A 12,256-nucleotide genomic window follows, 5' to 3' on the forward strand; every position below is an offset into this window, starting at 1 on the left:
GGAATGTGATTAATTTTGTATGTCAGCGTAATCAGGAACCGTCATTTCGCCATTTTGTGTAATTTTCGCGTCATTTGGTGCTGAATTTAGGGGCTAATAGCAAAGCCCCTCATACATGCTTTCGTCACCAAAATTGCTACATCTGTTAAGGGGATCAGCAGGAACAAGGCAACATTTTTCAAAAAAAACCTTGTAGTTTTTGAGATAATCAATTCTGAAAATGCAAAAGAAAAATGGTTTTTAAACTGTAATTTTTCATTTTTAAAATAGATTTAAAAAAAGAAAAAAAAACCTACAAGGGTCTCGATTCATTACTGAGCGCTTACCGAACGCTTTATCGGTCATTCGGTAAAATATCCATGTTATGAATGTTTGTATTCATGAAGAATTGAAGATTACCGACAGCAAATACCGGTATTCAGTCGGTATGAATTCAGTATTCTTTACCGAAAGTTGTATTCATGAACCTGAAAGTGGGCGTTTCTGTTCGCTAAATATTTCCTGCACTTGCCTGGTGGTATTGAATTATCTTCTGTCGGTATCTTTTATGATACATTCATTTTGTAGTCATGGAGTCGTTTGATGCATTAATTTATCAAAATAACATTTTAAATTCTTACATTTAAATTAAAAGGGAATAATTTAATTATTATTTTTTTTTAAATGTAATTTATTTAATTTTTATTTTATTATTTTGTTGATATTTATTATATTTGTATTTATTTATTTAATAATATTTATTTTATTAATTAATCTTTTTATTTATTTAAATACATTTTTTAATGTAAATTAAAATTTCATTTAAATTTAAATGTATTTCAACTCGTGATTTATTAGGGCAGACTCCATAGACCACAATGCACCTCTCTTACCCACAATGCACTTTGAAAATGGCTTTTATTTGATAAAAGATCGCTAGTCTCGATATTTACTTTATCGCATTGTTACCGCATCATTACCGAACACTAGCAATCTTTCAACGAACAACTGCCGTTAACGTAAAAAAGATTACTGAATACTACTTAGGACTCAGTAAATTTTGAATGCGGTAAATTACCGACAAGCAAATTTTTAGCGCAAGCACTTTGATGAATCGAGGCCAAAGTCTTTTAGAATTTTTTTTGTCTTATTCCCACTATTCCTGTTAACATATGTAGCAATTTTGGTGACAATAACCTGGGGGATTTATTATTGACCGCTAAAGTCAGCACCAAATTACGCAAAATCACTTAGGTTTCCAAATTCTTATTATGTATGGCCGTAATTGCAAAAAAATTATGCGAAATTTTGTGTAATCATAATTAGCAGATTAGGATCATCACTACTCTGTATCTCTCATTGGGGTTGATTCACAAAGGTTACTTATTTTTCAGCTTAACTGTAATTCTGGGAATACACGATTAGATTTTTCAGTCGATTTACTGTCCAATCTTATTTTCAAACGATTTTAAGATCGATTTTCTTACCTTTTCTTATCAATTTCCATTCACTTCTGACAGAAATCGATCAAAATGATCGAAAATAAGATCGGACATGTCGGAAATTATCTATCGAACCATCTATCTGCTGAAAAAACTTATGGTGTATTAAGGGCCCATATGCAATTTACTTTTTCTCCTGACTTTTCACCTAGGTGATATTTTTAAACTTGTCAATAAAATGCCTTTTAAGCCACCAGAGAACAAGAAAATACTCAAAATAATTTTGATATAATTTTTTTCACCTCCTTTTTGGTACTATTTTATTTAAAAAGTGCTGGAAAGTTATTTTAAATCGAAGATGAAAAAATTATCTCCTAGGAGAAAACTCAGGTGAAAAAGTGAATTGCATATGGGCCCAAGGAGTGCTAATGCATGAGATAAACAAATAAGGAGAGACACTTTATGATAGGGGTGGGACGACGAATCCGGCGAATCCACAAATCCCTCGAATATTGGGAAATATTCGAGATTCGTGGATTCGAATCCCGACGCCATTTTTCACTTTCCGAATCCGCTGAATCCCGACGCTGCATCGCCGCATACGCTGCTCCCCCCGCCCGCACTCGTCCTCCCCCGACCTTCTCTGACCCCCTCCCCGCGCCTCCTCCGTTCGCCAGCATCAACTCACCTGAGCGGAGCGCACAGAGCGGCAGACCTCTCGCCGACTTCCTGGTTCCCCCTAGTGACCGGCTCTTACAATGATGTCATCAGTAAGAGCCGGTCCGGCCACTAGAGGGAACAGGGAAGTATCAAAGAGGTCTGCCGCTCTGCGCTCCACGGAAAGGTGAGTAGATACTCATGCAGGGGTGAGCAGAGGAGGCACAGGGGGTAAGCGGAGGAGGCACGGGGGGGGGAGCGGAGAAGGCCGGGGAGGGGGGTTGGCGGTGAGCGGAGGAGGCATGAGGAAGGCCCCTATACCTACCTACAGGCCCCTATACCTACCTACAGGCCCTATACCTACCTACAGGCCCCTATACCTACCTACCCACCTACAGGCCCCTATACCTACCTACCTACCCACCTACAGGCCGCTATACCTACCTACCTACCTAAAGGCCCCTATACCTACCTACCTAAAGTCCCGTATAACTACCTACCCATCTACCTACCTACAGGCCCCTATACCTACCTACCCACCTACAGGCCCCTATACCTACCCACCTACAGGCCCCTATACCTACCCACCTACAGGCCCCTATACCTACCTACCTAAAGGCCCCTATACCTACCTACCTAAAGGCCCGTATACCTACCTACATGCCCCTATACCTACCTACCCACCTACAGGCCCCTATACCTACCTACCCACCTACCTACCTACCTAAAGGCCCCTATACCTACCCACCCATCTACCTACCTACAGGCCCCCCTACCTACCTACCTACGTAAAGGCCCCTATACCTACCTACCTAAAGGCCCCTATACCTACCTACCTACCTACCTACCTACCTACAGGCCCCTACACCTACCTACCCACCTACCTAAAGGCCCCTACACCTACCTACCTAAAGGCCCCTATACCTACCTACCTACCTAAAGGCCCCTACACCTACCTACCTACAGGCCCCTACACCTACCTACCCACCTACCTAAAGGCCCCTATACCTACCTACCTAAAGGCCCCTATACCTACCTACCTACAGGCCCCTACACCTATCTACCCACCTACCTAAAGGCCCCTATACCTACCTACCTACATATACTGAAGGTCCCTTTACCTACCTACCTAAAGGCCCCTATACCTACCTACCTAAAGGCCCCTATACCTACCTACATACCTACCTATACTTAAGGCCCTATACCCTGCTACCTATACTGAAGGTCCCTTTACCTACCTACCTAAAGGCCCCTATACCTACCTACATACCTACCTATACTTAAGGCCCTATACCCTATATACCTATACTGAAGGTCCCTTTACCTACCTACCTATACTGAAGGCCCCTATACCTAGTTAACTACCAATACTGAAGGCCCATATACCCTGCTACCTTTACTGAAGGCCCATATACCCTGCTACCTTTACTGAAGGCCCATATAACCTGCTACCTATACTGAAGGCCCATATACCCTGCTACCTATACTGAAGGCCCATATACCCTGCTACCTATACTGAAGGCCCATATACCCTGCTACCTATACTGAAGGCCCATATACCCTGCTACCTATACTGAAGGCCCATATACCTTGCTACTTGTACTGAAAGCTACCTATATTGAAGGCACCCATACCTAGCTAGCTATACTGAAGGCACCTTTACCTCGCTACCTATGCCTGGGTACCTATACTGCGGGCAACTATACCATGGATCGCACAATTCTTATGTGCAGGATTCGTTAGATTCGGGATTCGAAAGGTTCGAGATATTCAAGAACCTTTTTAGATTCGGATCCGGATTCGGATTCGAAGAAATTGTGGATTCGTCCCATCCCTACTTTATGAGATACCTAGATAAGGAGAGCTAAACAATGAATTATGTCAAATAAGGAGAGCTAAACCACGATTTATGTCAAATAAGGAGACCCAAACCATGAGTTACGGTATGTCAAATAAGGAGAGCTAAACCATGAGTTAATTTAGATAAGGAGAGATAAATCACAAGTTAAGTCATTTAAAGAGACACTGAAGCGGGAAAAAAAATATGATATAATGAATTGGTTGTGTACTATGAATAATTACTAGAAGATTAGCAGCAAAGAAAATATTCTCATATTTTTATTTTCAGGTATATATAGTGTTTTTTCTAAAATTGCATTATCCTATAATATGTGCAGATTACACAACACTCAGCATTCAAAATGATTCTTTCAGAGCAGTCTGTGAAGTAATGACCTCTCCTCTAGCAGAGAAAAAGTAAACAGTTCAATTACAGTTGAGATAATAAAAGTCAGATAACAGCCCTCTCCACGACTTTGAAAGTCGTAGAGCTTAATGGCTTTTTTGCATAGAGATAAAAACTGGAGTTTCTTAACTCTTCCTGTACTGGAAACAATTAGACTGATGTCTCTGATCTTAATCTTTACTACACATACAAATCATAATATCATCATTTTTTTTTCGCTTCAGTGTCTCTTTAAGGAGAGATAAATAGTGAGTTAATCAATAAAGTTAGATAATTTAACAGAAGAGCTTTGTGAATAAGGCCCGTTGAGTCTCTATGTTCAGTAGGCAGAGACACTGCTGAATAGAGATTGCAGAAAAGATAAAGCAACTGCTTTAATGCTGAATATAATCTTTTTTAGCACGATTGTTTACTAATATTGTTTTTTTTTGGGCATTTACAGCATGTAATGGCTGCCATCAATGCCGGAATCATACCTCTCGGCAACGGCTCCAGCCAGAACAGCCACTGGGACCTGGGCAGCTCCTTCTTCTTTGCTGGGACTGTTATAACTACTATAGGTAGGACCGGCAGTTATGCGATTGTGATTGTGCTTATATTTTTGTTCTTTGTACGGTAGTCAAATTCCTCATCCAAGGAGGTATAACACTCGAATTTGAAGGGCTAACGCAATGTCAAGAGATATGCATTTCACTCATTATTGTCCATTGTTGCACTTATACAGCTAGGCCAGATAGTGCTATATGCGAACTGAAGGAGATCTGAATATAATAAATAAACCATGGGGGTTTATTGTCAAACCTTCTGTGTATATCCATGGTTCCTACTCTGAAAAAAGTTTGCAGCAGTTAAAGCAGAATGACATAACGTGCAATGAAAACTTGTTTTCCTGCTCTCTACTGCCTATAGAGTTATTCTGTTTTAATTTGTCCCAAAGTAATGTCATCTGTGTGAAAATCACAAGTCCTTCCAGCTCAGAGTGCATCATTGCACTATGAGCAGAGATGTAACAATTAACCTTATGATGCCTACCCTTCCCATTCTTCAGAATATTGCAACTGAGAATTATATTTACCTGCACCAGAAATGGATCGGGTCTCCTTGACTTTTCCTTGCAACCACAAGCACTATTCTGAATGCATGCTGCTGGATGCATCGTGAGCTGGAGGCAAGTATGCAGCAAAGAGTGTGTGGCTGCAGGTGAAAGCATAGGAGATACCTTTAAGGAAGTGTTGTAAAGATCGGCAACTGGCAGGGGGAACTGAGGATTAACAAAATGGCAATGAAATAGTTGGCTCTTACCTGCCTCTCTGCAGACCTCTAGATCCTATGGGACTTCCTCACAGACCTTGTAAATGAAGCAACATTATAGTCTGTATGCTTAAAGAGACACTGTAACCAAAAAAAGTTCCCCTGGGGGGTACTCACCTCGGTAGGGGGAAGCCTCAGGGTCCCAATGAGGATTCCCCCTCCGCTGTAGCTGCAGGCAGTCCAGTGCTGGCTCCCCCAAAGTGTGCCGGAATCCTCCCTCGACAAGGCTGACAAACGCTGATTTATTTACCTTCCCTGGCTCCAGCGGGGGCGCTGTTGCGGCTCTCAGCACGGAGATAGGCGGAAATAGCCGATCTCTGTCGGGTCCGCTCTACTACGCAGGCACAGGAGACTTGCGCCTGCGTAGTAGAGCGGGCCGACAATGTTCGGGTATTTCCGCCTATCTCGGAGCAGAGAGCGGATACTGCGCCTGCACTGGAGCCGGGAAGGTAAATAATTACATGCCCGCTGTTCGGAGGGGCACAGTGAGACCAGCGTGAGACACAGGAGGGGGGAAGCCTAGATCGGATCCGGAGGCTTCCCCCTACCAAGGTGAGTACCCCCCAGGGGAACTTTTTGTAGTTACAGGTTTTCTTTAAGATGAAGACTGGACCCTGTCACTGGCAGATTTATTTGGTCTTCACAATTCAATACATACCTTGCTTAGCATCGTTACTGGTGATTTCAGGTGGGAGGGATTGGTGGAGGGTTGGTGAGGCAGGTGTGGTGTACTGGCCGGGAGGTTAGGGGTTTTCTTATGTTGGACATACTTGTTGAACAGGAGCTGCTATACTGACTACACTTTCTGTAGGGGGGGGGGGGGGGGGCATTGGTGGGGGTGTGCTGGCCACACTTATGGGGGGTAGTCGTCTTATACTTTCTATACTTGTTATGCGTTGGATGGGTGGCTACTATACTGGCTATGGATTTATTTTTTTGCCTTGCTTAAATAGCTGCTCAGAGTTACTGAAAACAAAACAAACAAGCAAACAAAAAAAGCCTCTGCTGTGTTTGTTCAGGCTTATCAACTGCAATTAGTGTTCAAATAAAAAAAAATGAGGTGCTTTCACACCACTGTTAAGGCGGGCGTCAGGCGACTTGGCAGCCTATCAACTATCCGATTCAATTATTACAATTGATTCAGGTGCCGCCAATAGCATGCCCAATCGAGAATGTGACCAATTTCGGGCCGAAATTTACTGCAAGTATCGATCAGACATGCTGCAAGATGTCTGGCCAATGTGCTCGAGCAGATGTGCAACCGCAACAGCGTGCCGTATCAGGACGAGCGTCGAACGCACCAGAACCCTCGTCTCTGTCCCCCCAAGTGTACTTTACCTATTATAATAGAGAAACAGCGGTCCCAGCAGCACTTGTGGTGCCAACCTTTGTACCCACGGCGCAATTGCCTTGCACATATGTCTTCTGCTGTAATTTGTTTTGAAACAAACAGCTGGGGTAATTGGCTTGAACAGTAGATGGTAATTTCAGAGAAACACACAGCAGATGTTTGTACTAATGGTTAACCATCAGATACTTCTAGTAATCATTACGGAGCTGCCAGCTGGTGTGTAACAATGTCAATGAATATGCAGGTAAATGGCCTAATCTTCTAGGCTGTAAAGAGCAGGTTGAACACACATGGCAGGAGGAAGATCTTAGAAACCTGACAGTTAGTATGTTAAGGTGCGTACACACATGCGACCATAGTCGTTTGAAACAATCGTACCCCGATCATTTCAAACGACGATCGTTTAAAAAAAAACAGCCAACGATCATTAAGTCAAACGATGGACGAGCTAGATCGTTAAAAACGAAAGATCTGTCCTGGCGGATTTTTTTAAACGACGATCGTTAGCAAAAGTGGTGCATCGTTAAGAAACGGTCGTTCATAGTAGGCAAGACATGCGCACTTCGTTTTATAGTCACAGCACACTAAATTTTCCCCTCGCGATGTAACGTTCGTTCTATGATTGTGCCCAGTCATGCGTTGTATACTACATGATTATACCATAATTTTTATTTTAACATGACAAAGTCTATTTTTGTATGTTTTGTCAACACTATATTATCTAGACGCTCTGCTACATACCGACAGTATGAAATAGAAATTTAGTTATGTCATATACGTAACGTTAGTTTTACAGTGTAACGTACGTTTTGAACCGTTCGTTACTTGCTATGATGTCACTTCCAGGAACAGTATGTAACGTTGTTCCGGATCGTTCGTTAACAAACGATCAGATCGTTACACACCTTTAAAAGCTAACTTTACTTAGGTCGTTCTTTCGTCAATGAAAAGATCGTTCGTCGTTCACAACGAACGATCGTTGTCGTATGTGTGTACGTAGCTTTAGAGTGAGGCTAGGAACACACTTAGCAGAAACGCTAGTGTTGCGGAAAACGCTGCATTTTTGCCGCTAATGGAAGTCTATGGGTCGCAGGAAAAAAAACGTATATAAAAACGCATATGCTTTTTCTATATGTTTTCAAACCTGCGTTTTTAAAAATGCAGGTTTTGTTGCATGCTATTCAAAAATGCATCAAAAACGCACATAGTGAAAGTCATTGGGAACTTAATGGTATGCGTTTTTCATGCGTTTTCCATACGTTTTTATATGCATTTTTTTTTTAAAGATTGTTTTGTGCAGCGGTGGGCTGAAATTTCGCATATGCGAAATTTTGCTGCGAAATTCGCAATTACGCATCGTAATGGTAATGCAAAATTTCAGAGAAAATCGTAAATAATTTTGTATGTAATAGCAGCATTTCTAAATTTTGCGTAATTTTTTTGCATAATTTTCGTGAAATTTTGCGTCATTTTGTGACGAATTTAGAGGTTAATAGCAAAGCCCCCGTACATGCTATTGCTACCAAAATTGCTACATATATTAAGCAGAATAGTGGGTATAAGTCACAAAAAGAATTTTGCAAAAAGACCTTGTAGTTTTTGAGAAACTTGATTTTAAAAATGCAAAGAAAAATGTTTTTTTAAAGCGGAATATAACCCAGAATTTCTTCTTTGTTCTAATAGATTATTCACAGCATATTATATACAACCAGCATTTTTTTTATACTAGAACAGCATTCAAAGGGTTAACACAGGCTTTAGAAGCTTTAATGCCTTCAGAGCTGGCCTCTTCTGAAAGTTAAACAATGTAATCTTGTGTTTACTTAAATGTATCAAGTGTGGAATGTGACACATTCTCTGACTGTGCAGGAGCTTCGGGAGACAGAGAGAGAGTCAAACCATGTCTGCCGGAATGAATGAATAAAACCAGTTATTAATAAAATGCAAAGTCAGCTCATAAAGCAAAAAACTGTACTTTTGGGAACGTATAATTTCTAAATGAATAATAATACTTATGCACAAATGCAAATATGATAACCGTATGGCATATAAAAAGTAGGAAAACATGTTTTTATTGAATATTATGTCAGGGTTTTAAACCGCTTTAAACTATCATTTTTCTAAGTTTAAAAAACATTATTTTTACTTGCATTTTTTATAATCGAGTGTCTCAAAAACTATAAGGTCTTTTTGCAAAATTCTTTTTTTGACTTGTACCCACGATTCTCCTTAACATATGTAGCAATTTTGGTGTCAATAGCATGTAAAGGGGCATTGCTATTTACTGCTAAAGTCAGCAGGAAATTACGCAAAATTTTGTAAAATTGTATGCAAAATTACGAATGACTACACTAAATCAATTGAATTTGGAAATCATAATTACGTATAAGCGTAATTGCGAAAATATACGTGAAATTTAGCGAAATCGTAATTTGTTGATTATGATCATCACTAGTTTTGTGATGTATATTCCGCTTCCTGTTGTCTTCCTAGTGATTAGAATAAAATGCAATTGAAAAACGTATAAAAGCGCATATGCGGTTTGTATATGCAAAACGCAAATGCATAAAAACGCACACAAAACACTTGAAAAACGCATCTGCGGGGAAAAATAACTGGCATAACAAGGCTGAAGAGTCGCCCAGGATAGATAACATTTCATACAAACCCACTTCCCTGGACCAGTAAAAGTGCCACTGCTTATGCAGTTAAAAGAGCCACTTTCACTAGCCTGAAGAAGTGGGCTTGTACCCACGAAACGCGTTGCCTGTGTAACTGAAATCAACTTTACTTTATCTTGCTATAGTCATTTTAGAGGTAAGCCACCTCCACTTTTTCCATTTTAATCCTGGGTGCCTCTTCATCCTTGTTGTTCTTTTACACAGAGATTGATTAACCTCCTTAGCGGTATGGACGAGCTCAGCTCGTCCATTACCGCCGGAGGGTGCCACTCAGGCCCTGCAGGGCCGTTTTTCTTCAAATAAAAAGGTGCACACGCAGCCGGCACTTTGCCAGCCGCATGTGCTACCTGATCGCCGCCGCTCTGCGCCGATCCGCCGCGAGCAGCGGCGAAAGAGGGTTCCCCCCAGCCGCCCGAGCCCTGCGCAGCCGGACCAATCAGTTCCGGCCAGCGCTGAGGGCTGGATCGGAGGTGGCTGACGTACATGATGTCACTCCGCTCGTCGCCATGGCGATGAGGAAAGCAAAACAAGGAGGGCCGCTCATCGCGGCCCTTCTTGTTACTTCTGATCGCCGGCGGCGATCAGTAGTATGCGTCAGGAGCGCCCTCTAGTGCGCTTTAAAGTTGGCTGCATGTAATAGATTTTTTTTTTATAAAAAAAAAAACCCCTCCCGCAGCCCACCTGGCGATCTTAATAGAACACCAGGGTGGTTAAGAAAATATGGGGCACTGGGCAAGGCAGCAGTTTTGAGTTCCTGGGCTTGCCATCTGCCGCAAGTTGGGAGCAGGAGAAGAGAAGATGGTAGTCAGATCCCTCAACACCCACCATGACCTGGGCATTCCCTTAGATTGCCTTATGGGTGAACCGGATTCATACCTAACTGAATAATTAGCCCAAAAACACCCAACGGGGGTCAGTCTCACCTATATTGATCTTGTAATGCTAGGCCAAAGGAGAACTCTCCATAGTTGCCGCTGGATTCAGTATTAGTAATTGTTGCTATGCTCCCCCTCCCCCCATCAAACACAATCAGGCTTTGTTTACATCTAAAATTGAAATTGCTGAGGGCAGCGATTTTTGTTTTTTTTTTTCCCTCCCAGCGCTTACCTCTAGGGTCACATGAGAATGTAGATGGGAGAATGATTGGTCTACCTGCTAAAAGCACACCTCCCTTTTGACTAGAAGCCTATCCTGGCTTTCTTCTGACTAAGAGAGGGGGAGGAGGGAGCAGACAGTTGAAGGTTGCTGAGGAGGAAATGGAAGGTGTGAGTTCAGTTCATGCAACACATATTTGCCTATTTTATTTTTTAGAAATTGGTGTGTTTATTTACTAAACTGTTGTTTGCTCAATTCATATAAAACACTGTTCCATTATATGCATATAGAAGGATTTTTTGTATGAGATAAGGCTTTTATGTAACATAACACTTGCATGTGTATACACTTCTGCATGTGAAATATGGCACCACAAGCAAAAACAAAATCGAAGTTGACGGCAAAAATAACTTCCAGCTAAACTTATCATGATAACTCAAATCAGATCTCTCTGATAGGACGCTGTGTTTCGCTTTAACTTATGGCTTGTCTCCCCATCTCAGATAGAGTATCAGCTGTATATTTAAAGACGACCTGAACTGAAAATTAAAAGTCAAAATAAACATACACAGGTCATACTTACCTCCTGTGTAGTCTACTCCTCAATCTCTTTCTCCTCTCTAGTGTCCCGTTTGTCCACTGTGATCAACGGAATTCTCCATTTTGAAAATGGCCATTACCCCATAACAGCTTCCTGGTCAGCACACTGTTAAACTGTAACATCGCCCACCTGAGCCATAGGGAAACATGTTTTGCTGTAAAGGTTATTATGCTGTTGTTCACACTGGGTGCGTTTAGAAATGTGTAAAGCGCATGATAAAAACCGCATGCCTTGGTGCGCGTTTTAGTGCGCATTTCAGTGCGCTTTTTTAAGAAAGTTTTGTTTATTGTAGCAGTTGCCAATAAAGGTTTGTTTTCATACGAAAATGTGTTGTTGTTTTTTCAATTAGGGGTAAAAAACGCATGCGCTTCTGTGCGCTTGTATGAGTCAGAGAATGAGTCACATTCCACACTTGATACATTTAAGTAAACACAAGATTACATTGTTTAACTTTCGGAAGCGGCCAGCTCTGAAGGCATTAAAGCTTCTAAAGCCTGTGTTAACCCTTTGAATGATGTTCTAGTAAAAAAAAAAAATGCTGGTTGTATATAATATGCTGTGAATAATCTATTAGAGCAAAGAAGAAATTCTGGGTTATATTCCGCTTTAAGTGAGGCCCTCCAGAGCTCTCAGGAGCTTGCTGTTGTAAGGGTGGCTCTCCAATGTGTTACGCCTCAGGTTGGGCAATAAGCGAGCGCAGTTTTGTGCAGACAGAATTCTGTATAGAAAAATGTCAGCAGGCCGGTGACACTCGCAGACTCATGTTTTTAGGTAATTGCTTTGTATATCATCTGTTCCATACATGCCAGAGCAAGATTCAGTATTCCCCCACAGGCTGGAGGAGGAGAAGTAAGCTTTAATAAAATCGCTCTGTTCCAAATGTCCTGGAAGCGA

The 12,256-nt window shown here is 41.6% G+C and overlaps 1 protein-coding gene across 3 annotated transcripts in view; it reads left to right on the forward strand.

Moving 5' to 3' along the window:
* LOC137571009 (potassium channel subfamily K member 2) overlaps window positions 1–12,256 on the forward strand; it is a 214,511-nt gene that overhangs the window by 116,626 nt on the left and 85,629 nt on the right. For all 3 annotated transcript variants that reach the window (XM_068279704.1, XM_068279702.1, XM_068279703.1), the window contains one exon: window positions 4,766–4,883. In XM_068279704.1, coding sequence (XP_068135805.1) covers window positions 4,766–4,883 — 118 coding nt within the window. The remainder of the gene's footprint in view (window positions 1–4,765; window positions 4,884–12,256) is intronic.

Source organism: Hyperolius riggenbachi, chromosome 4, assembly GCF_040937935.1.
Source record: "Hyperolius riggenbachi isolate aHypRig1 chromosome 4, aHypRig1.pri, whole genome shotgun sequence".
Lineage (NCBI taxonomy): Eukaryota > Metazoa > Chordata > Amphibia > Anura > Hyperoliidae > Hyperolius > Hyperolius riggenbachi.